The 16,535-nt window shown below is 42.1% G+C and overlaps 2 protein-coding genes across 7 annotated transcripts; both read left to right on the forward strand.

The window, feature by feature from the left end:
- LOC8054613 (ABC transporter A family member 7) lies at positions 965-6,987 on the forward strand. Of its 5 annotated transcripts, none has more exons than XM_021454801.1 (18): positions 966-1,163; positions 1,894-2,278; positions 2,378-2,460; positions 2,557-2,701; positions 3,167-3,280; positions 3,510-3,634; positions 3,728-3,886; positions 4,002-4,164; positions 4,248-4,373; positions 4,460-4,543; positions 4,626-4,993; positions 5,082-5,282; positions 5,379-5,488; positions 5,630-5,663; positions 5,827-5,955; positions 6,051-6,156; positions 6,281-6,369; positions 6,447-6,987. In XM_021454801.1, exons 1-18 carry the CDS (start codon positions 1,089-1,091, stop codon positions 6,744-6,746), a joined length of 2,796 nt encoding a protein of 931 aa, XP_021310476.1. In that variant the 5' UTR covers positions 966-1,088; the 3' UTR covers positions 6,747-6,987. The 5 variants fall into 5 exon arrangements, with proteins under 5 accessions (XP_021310473.1, XP_021310476.1, XP_021310475.1 ...); XM_021454800.1 differs by having other exon boundaries at positions 967-1,163; positions 5,579-5,663; positions 6,447-6,950; XM_021454798.1 differs by having other exon boundaries at positions 965-1,163; positions 5,379-5,663.
- On the forward strand, positions 10,013-16,007 carry LOC8055570 (receptor-like serine/threonine-protein kinase At3g01300). Of its 2 annotated transcripts, none has more exons than XM_002460063.2 (6): positions 10,013-10,957; positions 12,636-12,973; positions 13,087-13,222; positions 13,413-13,549; positions 13,638-13,761; positions 15,015-16,007. In XM_002460063.2, the coding sequence occupies exons 1-6, from the start codon at positions 10,687-10,689 to the stop codon at positions 15,512-15,514; spliced, it is 1,506 nt and encodes a 501-aa protein (XP_002460108.1). In that variant the 5' UTR covers positions 10,013-10,686; the 3' UTR covers positions 15,515-16,007. The 2 variants fall into 2 exon arrangements, with proteins under 2 accessions (XP_002460108.1, XP_021309420.1); XM_021453745.1 differs by having other exon boundaries at positions 12,639-12,973.

A 16,535-nucleotide genomic window follows, 5' to 3' on the forward strand; every position in this document is an offset into this window, starting at 1 on the left:
CATCTTAGACTAGATTATTATTTCTCATTTGCTACTAATTTGGTATTTTGGACAATTTAGCTTTCATAAACCATGTTGTAATATTATATTAGTATTTAGTAATGTTACCTAGACTTATGGAAACATATTTGTATTTATCGAAATTCATATTTGCCATGTCTTTTTCATCAATTACTGATGTTTTTCATGTATTTTTTAAAAAAAAACCTATTTGTCGTAGCGCCGCTATAGCGCATAGCTGCTGAAAAAATTACCACTATTTTCAATAGCCTGCTATTTTAAACTTTGCAACTAACGTTTGACTTGCTATGTACAAACTAAAACTGCCAGGTTTAAAGCCTAAGGCCTTGTTTAGTTGTCAAAAATTTTCGAGATTCTCCGTCATATCAAATCTTTGAACGTATGCGTACATTATTAAATATAGATAAAAAATAACTAATTGCCCAGTTTGTCTGTAATTTACGAGACAAAACTTTTGAGTCTAATTAGTCTATAATTGAACAATAATTATCAAATACAAACAAAAGTACTACAGTGACTAAAGCTAAAATTTTTTCCAACTAAACAAGACCTAAGTTTAAATTCTAGCTAGTTTACTGTAAGTGTGAGTGTCAGTTTAGTTTCATGGCTTATTTCCTTTTTTATCTTTCAAAAGAAATAAGCTAGAAACTATACAGATAGTAGACTTGGACCCTGTTTGTTCTTCTTGCTAAATTTTAGTCAACTAAAATTATTTTAGTTATTCTTGGATAACTAGTGGAACTAAAATATTTTAGCTTCTTTTAAATTAATATGTTTAGAAATTTAACTACTAAAGTCAACTAATGTTTAACTGGTTAAAATTTAGCAGTAAAATACCCTTGCTATTGGCTTTGCAGCCGCGGAAAGCTGTACCGAGCACGCTGTAAAAAAAAAATCTCAACAAAACAAACAGCTCGGGGTTACTCGTTTTTGACAAATTATGTGCTTGGCGGGAGGCAGAGTAGTTCGATGGATGGATAAAGCATATAAAAGCGGGTAAAGTGGAACGTCTCCGTCGGCGCCCCGATTCGCCTCCCTCTCCTCCTTCCCTCGCCGCCCGCCCGCCCATGGATTCGCCGAGGGGCCCCGCGAGCTTCGCGACGCAGGCCAACGCCCTCCTCCGAAAGAACCTCAGCGTCCAGGTACAGGCACCGCTGCTCTTTCCCCTTCTACGCTCCTTTCCCCGCTCCCTTTCCAGTTAATAATCTATAGACGTAGCTCTCGGCTCGTCGCGCCTGCAAGGTGTTCGTGGATTTGCCTTTCGCGGTCCTTGAGGGGCGAGAAGCAACTGTATGATCAGCAAAGTGTTGCTTGAGTCTCATGTGTCTCGATTTTTCTGAGGATCTTGTGCGGCGATTTGCGGGATTTATCTCTCGTTTGGTTCCAGTCTGTCTGTGTGTGCACGGTGTTTTTGTTGAGCCAAGGCGGGTAGGTAGCGTTGGCGTGTTGGGCTTTTCTTCTCCTGTGAATGAAAGGGTACATCAGCTGATCAGCATGATAAATCCAGCGGGCAAGAAAAAAATGCTACAAGTTATATTCTAGCGAAATTTTCGTTTTCCTTCATTCGTTGGAAGTTATCCAGTGCATTGCACGCTCTGCATTTGATATAAGTTTCACAACCTGCGAATCAAAGGGTACATATATCAGCATGATAAATGCCTGGTGGGCAAAAAAAGTTGTATTCTAGTTAATTTTTCGTTTTCCTTCATTTGTTGGAAGTTATCCAGTGCATTGCATGCTCGCATTTTATATAAGTTTCACAACACGTGTGTATAATATGTGTCTTTACATGAAAAGCTCATTACTACTTCTCTGAAAATCAAATGGCGTCTCCATGAGCACCGCCTGATTTTTATATTGGCCACATTGCAGAAACGGAACCTCAAGACAAACATCGGCATCACCTTCTTCCCGATCCTCATATGCGTGCTTCTCATCGTGCTCCAGAACATCATCAACAATGAGCTCGACAAGCCCAAGTACAAATGCGGTTGCGTCTGCCTCGAGACCAGTTTGGATGGAAGGTGTGCAAGGAAACAGTGTGGCATCCAGTACTCGACGCTGGATCAGGTGGGGAGCTGTCCGATCCCCAGCCCGCCACAGTGGCCAGCCATGATTCAGATCCCCCGTGCTGATTTCAGGGCTGTAAGGACATTCTCCCAACCGTTCAGTGATTTGCCTGATCCATTTTGCCGTGACTCCTGGTCTTGCCCTGCAACTGTGCTTGTCACTGGGAAGGACAAAGCAGTTGCAGAAGGTATGTGCTTGTCATAGTACAATTAAAATATGCTTTGAAATGCTTACACTTTGGTGACTATGTTTGTGATTCCTTGAGTAAATGTTGTCCAATTTTCAGCTATATCGGGAGGGCTGTTTCCTGTCCTTTCTCCGTCGTTGAATGCAACAGATTTACTGGATCTCTTCACCAAGATAGTTGCTGTGAGCTCCCTCAGTCACCAACCAAGTAACCTGCCTGTAAATTTGCTGCTTCATGTTTTGGTTTATGTGGTTATTGTTGGCTTCATTTTGTCCTAGGGCTCAGATACACAGCCATGGTACACACAGTTGCTAGAGCCTGCATTTTTCTCTGGCCGTACTTTGTATGTGATCCAGCCTGAGTGCTTACCTGTCATGTCACAGACCATTACATATAATACTGGGGGCATACCCTTTCAGCTCAGTAAGTATAACTATCCTTCCTTAAAATGCTGACTTGATGGTTTTGGGTTGGAAAAGGTAAAATTAGTTTGCAGTCATTTAGCTTCAGTCTAGGGACGGTGAAGCTTCCATATTTGATCTTGAACTGGTACTGCTATAATATATGATGGATCTTACTCTGAAACTCTCATACATAGGTTAAAATCCGTGGCCCTTTTATTTGGATGATGAAATTACATGTTAGATACTTGTACAAAATCTCATCGTAATAAATATGCGCGTTGCACTTTCATGTTGCCACATTGATTTCTTCGGTTGCCTGTTCAACGCGCATATTTATTACGATGAGATTTTGTTGCCTGTTCAAAAATTGACACGCATTTATATATGATTATTGTTGAGAAATTGATGGCAACAGTTGAGAAATTGCTGTCTATCATTCTGAAAATTTATGCTGCAGCTTTGACGCCCTCTTGAAATGAACCAGATATACAGTGTGTTGAAGGTGTCCCGTTATGGCGTGAAAGTGCATCAATTATCAACCATGAATTCTTAAAGGGTTATAGACAACGAGGAGGAGAAATAAACGAATTTATTGCAGGTTATATATCTTGATTTTACAATTCTCTCTTTGAAGTTTGAAAGACTTCATATATCAATGATAATTTGCAAAACATTTTCTGACAATCCCCCGACCAATGGACCCTTGGATACTATCAATGTAATCAGTAATCTTATTGATTACCTATCAGTTTTTGTTACAATATGACAAGAAATCATTCATACACAAATGGTATTGGCATACTTTATGACCGCCTTCATTTCTGCAGGGTATGACTTCTTGGGCACAACACAGTATGGCCTCGGTGTAAATGTTTGGTACAATTCTACTTACAGCGATAACAATGCATATTCATTTATCACAACATTGCGGGTTCCACGCTTGGTGAATGCAGTATGTTGTAGTCTTATCTCTGACTAATTCAGTATCTTTTGAAACATGGGTCCTGTTCTGAACTTCTGACAGCTTATATTTTGTTTCTTACAGGTATCCAACGCTTATCTCAAATTTATCAAAGGAACTGGGGTAGAAATGCTACTTGAGTATGTAAAAGATATGCCCAAAGTTGGGACAAGTTTTCAGTTGGATCTGTCTTCTCTTCTCAGTGTGTTATTCTTCACATGGATCATCGAACTTCTTTTCCCAGTGAGTATGATGAGATGTATTGATGTAGCATTCTGTAAGTAGGGTGGGAAACAATGCATTAACATGCTAACAGTTAGTATCAGTATAGCTTGCAATCTGACGATTTTTTTCTTAGGTTATGTTGTCATATCTGGTGTATGAGAAGCAGCAGAAGCTAAGGATTATGATGAAAATGCATGGTCTGAAGGATGGGCCTTACTGGCTGATATCTTATTCTTATTTCCTTGCTCTATCAATCGTCTATATGTTATTCTTTATGATTTTTGGCTCCTTGATAGGTAATTGTATTACAATGTTACTCACGAATATGCTGTTGTGGCAAATAAATCTTCATTGTTTTAACTATCCTTCTTCTGTTCAGGTCTCAATTTTTTCAGAGTAAATGAATATAGCATACAAGTTGTTTTTTTCTTCATCTGTATAAATTTGCAGATTGCACTTGCATTTTTTGTGGCGTCTTTCTTTTTGTCTGTCAAGATGGCCACAGGTTAGTAATTCAAACCTGTTACCTCCAAGTCAAAACTTTACCTTTTGAAACTGACCTTGACGATTTTCATTTGGCTCCTGCTGCAGTGATTGGCTACATGTATGTATTTGGCTCTGGCTTACTTGGTGCATTTCTTTTCCGTTTCTTTGTTGAGGACCAAATGTTTCCCTGTAAGTCGCTAGCTTAATTTTGATTTATGTCTCAGTTATATAACGTTAGTTATAACTTACAAGTTTTGTCTTCTCCACTCAGATGGTTGGACATTAGTCATGGAGATTGTCCCAGCATTTTCCCTCTATCGGGGCCTATATGAACTTGGTCAATATGCATTCTCGGGAAGCAGTATGGGAGCCACTGGTATGACCTGGAGAAGTCTGAAAGATCCCCTCAATGGAATGCATGATGTCATGATCATAATGAGTGTAGAATGGGCAGTGCTGCTCATATTAGCATTCTATTTAGATCAAGCCTCTTTGCTAGGCGGTGGTGTCAGAAAAAACCCTTTTTTCTGCTTCAGATGTTTACAGAAGAAACATGCACCATCATTGCATGAACCTAGCAATGCCCAACAGGATTCCAAAGTCATTCTCGATGTGGAGAAATCCGATGTTGCTCTAGAAGTAGGTTATCCCTCACACTTTGATATTTCTTATACTTCTCTACAGTACATATGAATGACACTTCATTCATTGACAAATTCTATTTCAGAGAAAACGAGTTGAGCAACTTTTGATAGATCCCAATGCAAACCAAGCTATCATCTGTGATAACCTCAGGAAGGTTTATCATGGAAGGGATGGAAACCCCAACAAGCTGGCTGTTCGAGGGTTATCTCTTGTCCTTCAAAAGGGCCAATGCTTCGGAATGCTTGGCCCAAATGGAGCTGGGAAAACATCTTTCATTAATATGGTATGGTACGATTGAAAAATTGATGTTTTTCCGTTCTTTTGACGAAATGTGCATAATGTCTTGTATCTTATAATGCGACTTGATTTTTTCCCTTAGATGATTGGACTCATTAAACCTACATCTGGTACTGCTTATGTCCACGGAATGGATATAAATATGGATATGGGTAACATATATACAAATATGGGAGTGTGCCCACAACACAAGTATTTACTCTTACCTCGTACTAATCTGGCCAAAAGTTTTCCTTTATGGATCATATATTTAATCATGGTAATTTGTGGTCTTAAATGCAGCTTGCTTTGGGAAACACTGACTGGAAAAGAACATCTTTTCTTTTATGGCAGGTTGAAAAATCTTAAAGGTGCTGAATTAATGAAGGTACCTCCAATCCAGATACCACTGTTTGAACATTATATTCACATTTTGGTTTTCAATAATTCTAAAAGCTGTGTCATTTACTCTTTGGTTTTCTCTTTGGAAATTATTTAGCTATCTCAGAGCATGTTACAATCATATTTTCTCTAAACTTTTCCACTGCCAGGCTGTTGACCACTCTCTGAAGAGTGTAAATCTCTCCCATGGTAATGTTGGCGATAAGCAAGTGAAGAAATACAGCGGCGGCATGAAAAGAAGGCTCAGCGTGGCAATCTCATTGATTGGGGACCCTAAAGTAGTTTCCTTTTTTCTTGTTTCTATAATTTTGGTCATTTCATGTAATGCTGCCCAACCCCAGATTGGTTATGCAACTTAACAAATATTCATCAGGTTGTCTTCATGGATGAGCCAAGCACAGGACTGGATCCAGCATCAAGAAATAACCTATGGAATGTTGTGAAGGAGGCCAAGAAAAACCGTGCGATTATTCTGACTAGTAATAATCCTTTCCTATCCACTCGTGTATCTGAATTCTAGAATCATACTCTGTTTATTTATTGCATCTGAAAGCAAGAAGAGTGATTAGTGAATAAGCAAGTAATTAAATGTGATGTTGCCAGCACACTCAATGGAAGAGGCAGAGGTATTGTGTGACAGGCTTGGCATCTTTGTTGATGGTGATTTCCAATGCCTTGGAAACCCTAAAGAGGTACATCACCTTCTTGAATCGCAAAGGTCACTCTATGTTTCAGTTCTTAAAGTCCTTGTTACTTCAATGGAATGCAGCTAAAGGCTAGATATGGGGGGACATACATATTAACAGTGACAACACCCCCAGACCAAGAGATGGAGGTTGAACAGCTAGTGCATCAGTTCTCGCCCAGTGCAAACAAGATCTACCATCTATCTGGAACTCAGAAGTTCGAGCTGCCAAAACAAGAGGTGAAAATAGCACATGTTTTTGACGTGGTCGAGAAAGCGAAGCGCCGGCTCACAATACATGCCTGGGGACTGGTTGACACTACCTTGGAGGATGTCTTCATCAAGGTCGCCAGAGGAGCACAAGTGTTCAACGAGTTCGTGTAGATAATATACCTATAGGACTAGCTTCATAGCCAGCAAGGGACCCCAGTTATTGGATGGGACTGCATAGAGAATCTTGTTGTTTTGTAGGTATTTCATTAGTGAGAACCATTCTTCTTTGAGAAATACGCTCCATATGTTTTGGTTTACGTGGTTGTACAGAAATACATTCTTGATACTGCAATTGCAGAATAGAAATTGTCCAGATGTTTTCATATTTTATTTTCATGTATGTCTGAAAAAATGTGGTGGTCATCTTTTACTTTGTGTGCTGTTAATACACTATATCTTCAGAGCTAACACACAAAGCTCTTGATTATTTCAGATATTTCTTCGTCTGAACTTGAACATATGGGCTTATGTTTACTTGTCTAAAATTCTACCTAAAGGAAAATCACATTCATTTCCAGAAATTTGCATGAATGAAGAGACTGAGGAGCCGTGGACCCACCATTTTATATTATGTTTTCTTTTACTTTCATAAGCTGCATCTTTAGGTGGTTTTTGCTTTGTAAAGTTGCTATTGTACTCATTGCTGCGCAGTCCATAAAATCTTTAGATAATTCACGGCAATGAGTGTTTCTGTCTTTCTGCTATCGATCTGGATCCTCTAGTCTAATCTATTTTGTATGATTTTTTCTTTAGTCTTATACAATAGTATGTAATATTTACTAAATATAATGAGGAGCGGTTCTCCTGCTTGTTCTTCGGGAAACAGAAAAGAAAATCACATAGACAATCGAGCTTATCGCGGAAGCGGGATCTTTTCTTAAGCAGGTACGGTATCCAGCAGAGCATGAGAGGTAAAGAGATTAATTAGTTGGCAGCCATTGACATTTTTAAGGTTGCAACACTCAACACGTGAGAGATCTAGTACTAATACACATATAAAATTTTTACAGATTTAAAATCCCTTGACGGCGATTGGCGGCAGATCGTGTGCATGTGAGCGTTTGAAATTGTCTCCCATACGTCTAGTATTTGCCGTGGCCTGAGCTGCCTAACGGGACACACGAGTCAACACATACAAGGCGTCGTTCATGGCGGTGTGCATGTGAACTCCATGTTACCTTGGTCATGTATAACTTGGTCAACGCAACAGTAGTTGCTAGTACTATATAATTGGAGGAGAATTTTTTCACTTTTGTTTACAAGGGTCAGAGGGTACTAATGTTACAAAAATGGCGCAGTAGGAGCGGGCTCCATCATTCCATTGATAGCTAGACTACCTGTCCGTACAAGTTTTTTTTAATCATTTTCCAAATCATTATTTGAAGTGTCATTAAATAACAATTATTTTCTATATCTTTTCATTCTATGAAAGTCTCTCTATAACGTCTGCACACTCTAGAGAGCTAAGCTCACTCTCTATCTTTGTCTAGCGAAAAATTTAAAATAGAGAATAACAATATTTGAGATCTCATTAAAATTTCGTCAGAGGATGTTTTGTTCACCAACGTAGGAAAGGATATAAAGAGGACAAGGTTGGAAGGTGGATTCTTCATCTAATTTCGTTTGCATTGGCATATATAGAGTAGTGTCATTACGATCTCGATAAGTTTACAATCAACGAACTCCTATGTCATTGGTCGCCTAGCTAGCAATCGCACATCCGAATGATGTGGTGTTCTGGTCACTTGGCTATCAACAAGAATTAGACTATTTATTTGACAAACTAGATTTTTTAGGTAAAGTTGGATGTCTAACAAGTTACCATTTCAAATGAGGTTATAATGAATGAACTTCCGTTATTGGTTACTCATCGATCACACGTTACAAATGGTGTGACATTTTTGTCGCGTAACTAACGGACAAAAATACATTCTTAGTTATAGAAACTAGAGTACTAGGAGTACCAACAGACTAGATTTTGTAGCCAAAATTAATTTTCCCTAACAAATTAAATTTCTAACAGGTTATCGTTTCAATGAGCCTATAATGAATGTAACTTCATAATCTACTACCTAGCAATCACGCGTTACAAACAACAAGACACTCTTTGTCATGTGGGTAATGATAAGAATATGTTCTTAGTTCCATAAATTAGAGTTCCAACAAATTAAATTATACTTAGACAAAATTAGACTATCTCGATAAACTAGATTTCTTAGCTAAAATTGGATGTCTAACAAGTTGTCGTTTCTATGAGCTTATAATGAATAAACTTCCGTTATTGGTTATTCAATGACATAGCATCCTTGTCGTGTGGCTAATAATAAGAATATGTTCTTACTTAAAGAATCTAGAGCACCACTGACAAACTAGATTCCTTAGCTAAATTTGTTTTTTTTCTAACAAACTAGATATCTTAGCTAAAATCGGATGTCTAACAAGTTACCGTTTTAGTGAGCCTATAATTTATCGGTTACAATTGCAATCGGCACGTTACAAATGACGTGGCGTTCTTGTCGTGTGGCTAACGACAAGAATATGTTTTTAGTTATTGAGATTAGGGTTCCGACAAACTGGATTTTCTAGCCAAAATTGGATTTGTTGACAAAATAGATTTCTTAGCTAAAATTGGATGTCTAGCAAGTTACCATCTCAATGAGCCAATAATAAATGAACTATCGGTTAGTCAACAATTGCAATCGCGTGTTCGAAGTGACACGACATCCTTGTCACGTGATTAACCACAACAATTTGTTCTTAAGTTCCAGGAACTAGAGTTTTTACAAACTGGATTTCTTAAGCCAAAAATTAGGTTCCTTTAGCTAAAACTGGATGTCCAACAAGACCGCGTCTTAGGCCTTGTTTAGTACTAAAAAATATAACTGAAAATTTTAGATTTTCCGTCACATCGAATTTTGCTGCACATGCATGAAGTATTAATAATAGACAAAAACAAAAACTAATTACACAATTTACATTTAATTTGTGAGATAAATCTTTTTAAATCTAATTAGTTTATAATTAAAAAATATTTATCGAATAAAAACGAAATTACTGCAATACCCAAAATCTCAAAATTTTACCAACTAAACTAGGCCTTACATTCTTGACAAGGTTCCACTGCCTCTTCAGCAGCAGCCGGGAGAGCAAGAGCAACGCCATCGGGCGCGCCCGAGGCCGGCCGCGCTGACCGCGTCAACGCTGTGCGGTTGCGCACGTCAGCCCGGCGCGGGGCCCGCGGAGGGCAGTGCCGCCGCACGCGGAAAAAGGGTCTGCCACGTCGGCCACGTGCTTCCGAAAGAAGGAAGAGAAAAAAAAAAGCAGGGGGAGGCGGAGGAACATTTGTGCTTGTGCCGCCTTCGCTTCGCTGCAGTGTGCTGTGCTCGCTGCCTGCCTGCGGGCCCCTGCCTTGCGCTTGCCTTGCCCTGTCTCTCTCCCTCTCTCTCTCACTCCCCAACCCATCTCTCTCTACTTTCTCTCTCCTCTCTCTCTCCATTCCCTTCCTTTCCTTATTGACACAAATCCATTATTCCTTCCCCTTCGCTTCGCTTATTCCCCACCCCACCCCACTCACCCCCCTCTCCCTCCCTCCCCTTCCACACCGCCGCAGCCGCCGCCTCCGGAGAAGGGTCAGGTCACTCCCACGGCGGCAGGCGTCCTTCCCCGGGACGTGCTCCGCTCCGCTCCTGCTCGGCGGCGGCGGCGGTGTCCTTCCCCGGCTGCTGCTGGGCTCGCGCGCGCGCACCTGCTCCCTGTGCTGGGCTCCGCGAGGTGCTCCTCCGATGCGGCGGGATCGCGCGGCCGGCGCGCGGGGCGTGCCGTGATTCGGCCCGATTCGGCGGGGACGCTGGATCTCGGCGCGTCCGCGTGCGGGAACCAGTGAGTTTTTTTTTTTTCCTTCCTTCTTCTCGGGCCGCTTGGTGCTCGTCAGCGCGGGAGGCGGAGGTTCTCGGGAGCCGATCTGGTGCTCTCGCCGCCCGGAGAGGGTGGTGCCGGGGCCCATTGCGAGGTTCCGCTTAGGAGGAGGAGGTAAGTCAAGTCCCCTCGTCTCATGGGGCTCGCGCCGCCGGAGCTGGGCCAGTTCGACGGGTGGGAGAGCTCCGGGGAGGAGGAGCGGGAGCGGGAGCGCTGGGGCTGGTGCCGACGCAGCCGCCGCCGCAGCAGCAGCAGGCGCCGCGCGGGCGCGGCACCCAAGGACGACGACGCCGCGGTCGCCACCGGCTGCTGCATCCGCCTCTGGCCCGTCGGGACGTGCCCGCCGCAGGCGCCGCCGCGCAGGTCCAAGGTCGACACCTCCACCAGCAGCGCCAGCACGCACGGCGGTAAACGTCTCTTTCTCTCCCGTCACCTGGAATACCATACCCACCCACTCGGCATTGTGCTCTCTTCGCTGTCTGTCTTGCTTGCGTGGTAGATGGGATTTGCGAGTGTAAGTGACTATAATTGCGACGCCCGTACTGTAAGCCGTGATTTCGTTCGTTCTGGGTAATGATGGAACGGACGGACGTCGCACTTTGTCACCTGATGCTGAGCTCGCGGCTGATTGGCTGTAAATGCTCAGGAGTCAGGACGCGTGCTGTTCTCGGTAGTTAGTATGATGGTGTTTGAGGGAGATAATGTGAGGCTGCAGCTGGGAGCGACAACACCTTTGGTTATATCCTTGTATTGAGCATTGAATTTGTGGATGGACTGGTAATGATTGCCTTCAGCATATACGGATCACCAATCTGTCGGCAGATCCTGTGGAACAAGCATCTTTCTTGCTAAGCAGCAGTGCACATAATAGTTAAGGTTCTGGAGGAGCAAGTGTAGGTGCACCAATGTCATTACTGGTTTACTGAGTATCTATTTTTAGAGTAGCATTAGCATGTGCCGTTTTTGGCTCCATACTGTTTGCACTAGATATAAAGTGAACTTGAAGTTACTGTGCGCGGGAAAGAATGTTATTGCCTTCTCCATTGCACATAGTTGTTGGTGCGTTAGACTCATCCACCTGACTCTGATTTTGAGCTGTAATGTCAGCACTCAGCAGTACGTGTGATGATTGAAATCGCTGTGGTTTTGTCAAATAAATAAAAATTCACGAGGACTGTGGGTATTAGCTTGTTTACCAAGACATGTGGCTACAGTTTAGTCGCTATTTACTGTTTGTTATGCTCAGTATGGTACTGTACCTCATATAGAAATATAAGCCCACTTTGCCAATTCATGTGCTGTACTATGCTATGCCACCTAACCTAGGTATTTGCTCCTAGTGATATATTTCTATTATGGGCCTACATAAATGTTATGCTAAAGGTCATACTGGTTAGTTAATATTTCCCAAAGTAGAATAAGAAAAATACTAAAAAGGATCACTTCAAAGACAAATTCACCTCTAAAAGGTTTGTCACCATCAGCGGAATAGTGCAACAACTGTAAGAAACTAAAATAGCATAGAAATAAACAGAGAAGAGTTTATTTCTATGGAGTCTAGTTAGCAATTAATTTATTCTAGTACGAGTCAAAATGCCTTTTCATAACTGGAACTAAATGATTAATAAACTTAAAAGTACGAAAGATATGTGATGAAATGATGCCAGTTAGCATTTTGATACTTTTAGTAGGAACATAGTGCTCAAATTTTTTTGTATTTACAACAGGGATTTAAATTAAAATAGTGAATTAGTGCACCTCCTGTAAGTTGGTACATTAACTGATACTATCTTTAGTGTGATGATCTACTGCATTTATTGGACGCTACATAAGTCATTATTAGCATGGGCTGTCTGGTTGTGTGACGTTCATGTGATATCCTTTTGTTAGGTTTTCAGCAAGACACTATGTTGACTTGATATATACTTCAGTGATCGTTGTCAGATGCTTTCAATGAAGCAGGATAAAACTTGCATAAAGTCGTACTCAAACTGTGCAGATGGAGCATTTGCTTTTCTTTGTTCTGATCATATTGACTCTCTTTTGTCAGTGTGGCATACTAACTGTTATAATTTCATGTAACAGCAGAGAAGTCGACAGAAAATGGTAGCAGGAATCAACCTGTCGCATTGGTAGTCTCAGGTTCTACAACTACTAGTAACGCTGAAAGCAGTTCATCCGCATCTAAAGTTGGAGAAGAGATAAAAGTTGCCTCCCAGCTGCGCAAGTTTGCATTCAATGATCTAAAATGTGCTACTCGGAACTTCAGGCCTGAAAGTCTCCTTGGAGAAGGGGGTTTTGGATGTGTTTTTAAAGGGTGGATTGAAGAGAACGGAACTGCACCCGTGAAACCTGGTACAGGTCTCACAGTTGCTGTCAAGACGCTAAACCATGATGGGCTTCAAGGGCACAAAGAATGGGTGGTATGTGCTAGTTTTACCTATTTCCATGTTCACATATCATCTTGTTTACATATTTTTTGGTTTCAATTCATGATGACTGCGTCTGATACTCTGTTTTAATTGATCTTTTCCAGGCTGAAGTTGATTTTCTTGGAAATCTTCACCATCCCAATTTGGTCAGGTTGATTGGATATTGTGTTGAAGATGACCAAAGGTTGCTGGTGTATGAATTCATGCCTCGAGGCAGTTTGGATAACCATCTTTTTCGAAGTATGTATCTGGCTTATTCCTTAGCGATTGGAGCATTAACTTCTCTTTAGGATTTACCTTTTTTTCTTAAGCAAATAATCATGTATCATATGAGGATGCATGTTGTTCTGTTGTGTTTATTTGTGTACCTTAGATAGCCTTTAAATAGAAATGTTGAATCTTAAGTAAACCATCACACTTTCTACTGTAGGGTCTCTTCCTCTTCCATGGGCTATCAGAATGAAGGTTGCACTTGGAGCAGCAAAGGGTCTGGCTTTCCTTCATGAAGAAGCAGAAAGACCAGTCATTTATCGTGATTTTAAAACATCTAATATACTACTGGATGCGGTAAGTTAATGAATAGGATTATGCAGTGTGTGCCTCATGATTTACATACTGTGATACTGTTGCATCATATGTTATATTGCTTGTGCAGGAGTATAATGCAAAGCTCTCCGATTTTGGGCTTGCGAAAGATGGACCTGTAGGTGATAAAACTCATGTCTCTACTCGAGTAATGGGAACCTATGGATATGCAGCACCAGAATATGTCATGACTGGTAAGCACGTTGTCATTTTTGCCCTACCTTTTTTTTCCTTTACACCTCCCTTTCGGAGTACAGCTGTAGCATCTGTTCATGTGTGTAAAATCAATACACCTCCCCCTCCCTCCGCGCCACACACACACACAGAGGCAGACCTAGAAGTCTAGATCTACCATCAGATCACTTCCCCATTACATTCTCATGGCATCACACTCAAGAGGCAATGGAATTTTTCCTGGACCTGCACTGGTGCTACACCTGAGTGTCCATCGAATTCTGGTTAGCAGTCTGGCCACTGTCAGTGCTACCAGTGAGCAACAAACCCATTCATTAGATTCAGCTTACCTGTCCTAAAATCAAGTATCTGCTTGTTGTGTATTGAAATCAATGTTTAAGTATGCTGAGATAATCAGTTATCCATCATTTGATGCTTCTATAAGACATTTAAGGTTGGATGTTATGCTTTTTGGGAGACGACGTAATGCTTTAGTGCCGCATGCCATACTTGTTTGGATAATATGCTAAGTTTCCATTAGTGGTATGCTTGTACTGGGGTAATGATATTTAAAAGATCTTCCTAAGATGGGCAAAACGGTTTGTTCAGAACCATACAATCCTAACAGGAATATGCGGAACACTATAGAATCACTATGGGACCCACCATAAAGTACTGTGTCAGGGTGTAAAAGCTGATGTTGAGAGAGAAGCAAAGAAGGAAGAAATGTTATTCTATTAACCTGGCACCGGTTGGAACCGACACAACTACTTGCGTCGCTCCTCATTTTTCTGGAGCTGGCAGCACTAGCTGCAATGTATGGAGTCACTCTTCTTTCATCTCTCTCCTATTCTAGCGCCACTCAAGCATCACGCTGTGGAGGGCCTTAGTTACAATGCTTGCAACTTTACATTTGTCTTTGTGCTACAAGACCTTTATGTAGTGAAAACTTAAAACACACTGGCAGGGGCAAATTAAAATGGTTTATCAACTAAACTGTGGAAATGGGCATGGTAGTTCATATAGAATGTAGATGTTCTCAGTGAGTTGACCCCAGCAATCACATATCCTAAGGTTAGATCTTTACGTTTACATAGAATTTTTTGGGTGGAAGTGTTTACCTAGATTTGCATTGGCTTCAGGTTCATAATGTTGAAGGAATAATTTGACTACCTTGTTCTCTTAAGATTTAAACACCCTTTTACTCTACTGTTTACACATCTGGTTCTGGTCTTTGCTTGACATGCATTTGTCTTTCTGCCCCACTTTTCAGGTCATCTGACATCAAAGAGTGATGTCTACAGCTTTGGGGTTGTGCTTCTTGAGATGATGTCAGGGCGCAGATCAATGGACAAGAATCGCCCTAACGGCGAGCACAACCTTGTTGAATGGGCGCGCCCCCTCCTAGGAGAGAGGCAGCGCTTCTACAAGCTAATCGACCCTCGCCTGGAGGGCAACTTCTCAGTGAAGGGCGCCCAGAAGGCCGCCCAGCTAGCGCGCGCCTGCCTCAGCCGGGACCCCAAGGCGCGGCCCTTGATGAGCCAGGTGGTGGAGGTCCTCAAGCCACTGCAGAACCTCAAGGACATGGCAAGTGCCTCCTACTTCTTCCAGACGATGCAAGCTGAGCGGTCGAGCAGCATGAACGGGAGGAGCAGCCATGGCCTCAAGACGCAGAGCCCATTCGGGCGGAACGGGCAGCCGCCCATGAGGAGCCTCTCTGATGGCCCTCGCGCCTCCCCGTTCCGCTACTCACCAAAGCCGAACGTGAAATGAGGTGGTGACGGTGGAGGCACATGGCTGCGGTTTTCTGCTGGTTGAAGGCATGCCCCCCTGGAGGAGTAGGTGCGGTGATGAAACCTGGGTTTGCTGGGGGTGACTGGTTCGGGGCCGTGCATTGCATTGGGGCGTCGAAGTCGAACCATAATTAATTGATGCGTGTTGTAGATTGACATGTGCACAAAGGAAAGGATATAGGCGAAAAAGGAGGTGTAGGTATCGGAGTTTCCTTGGCGGATCGGATGGATGTTTGCTCTGAGGTTTTAACTGAATGAATGCTGATGGACCGTTGCTATATCTTTTTGTCCCAGTCAAAGTAAGGTAGGGTTAGGTACTTAGGTGACTGCTGACTTCCTTGCAGCCTGCTGCAGTGCATCGTGAATCTTGGCGATAGATAGTTGCTGCTCGTGTTCGGTCTGAATGAAAGAGAAATGCTTCGATCCCTGCCTTTCGAAGCAAAACAAAAGAGGAATCATTATTCTTTCGACCACTGATGAGTCATATGGAACAATGTGATGTCGACGTAGCCATTACTTTTACACATCTAAAGCCTCGATTTCATGGGCAACAAATCGACGGTATCTCTCGTGAAAACCGGAATGGCAGATATCCAGAAGCTTGCACTCGTTGAGATCGAAGTGCAGCACACGGTTTCAGCGACGCTTGGGGAACACATGGTTTTTCCCCCCTTCAGGGCACATATCCTCACAATGTCAATATAGGATTCACACTAAAGTAGGCACGAATCTCAATGTAAATTATGCGGTTCATATTATGAGCGCATTGTCCTTAGGGGCTTGGCAGACAAGGCAACGTGGGTGGGGGTTGCTCTGCCTTCGTCGCCAAGAAATCGACAGGGTTCATGCATTGTTATTGCTACTTGAGAATAGAAATGTTCGTCACCATAGTTGAAAGAACTATTCGCTGATTTATTGTGAGAGAAAAATACTGTTAAATAACTAGCAGATTTGGCAGATAATCTCAGGCTGATTGTGGCTTGTGAGTGAATTCTTGAGCT

Source organism: Sorghum bicolor, chromosome 2 (genome assembly GCF_000003195.3).
Source record: "Sorghum bicolor cultivar BTx623 chromosome 2, Sorghum_bicolor_NCBIv3, whole genome shotgun sequence".
Taxonomy (NCBI): domain Eukaryota; kingdom Viridiplantae; phylum Streptophyta; class Magnoliopsida; order Poales; family Poaceae; genus Sorghum; species Sorghum bicolor.

Excerpts from the sequence above, each read along its gene's own strand:
- LOC8054613 (XM_021454798.1), top strand. The coding sequence starts at position 1,089 with ATGGATTCGCCGAGGGGCCCCGCGAGCTTCGCGACGCAGGCCAACGCC. Across the intron at positions 2,279-2,377 it reads GGACAAAGCAGTTGCAGAAG|CTATATCGGGAGGGCTGTTT; the intron begins GTATGTGCTTGT and ends TCCAATTTTCAG. Across the intron at positions 6,157-6,280 it reads CCGTGCGATTATTCTGACTA|CACACTCAATGGAAGAGGCA; the intron begins GTAATAATCCTT and ends TGATGTTGCCAG.
- LOC8055570 (XM_002460063.2), top strand. The coding sequence starts at position 10,687 with ATGGGGCTCGCGCCGCCGGAGCTGGGCCAGTTCGACGGGTGGGAGAGC. Across the intron at positions 12,974-13,086 it reads AAGGGCACAAAGAATGGGTG|GCTGAAGTTGATTTTCTTGG; the intron begins GTATGTGCTAGT and ends GATCTTTTCCAG. Across the intron at positions 13,223-13,412 it reads GGATAACCATCTTTTTCGAA|GGTCTCTTCCTCTTCCATGG; the intron begins GTATGTATCTGG and ends TTTCTACTGTAG.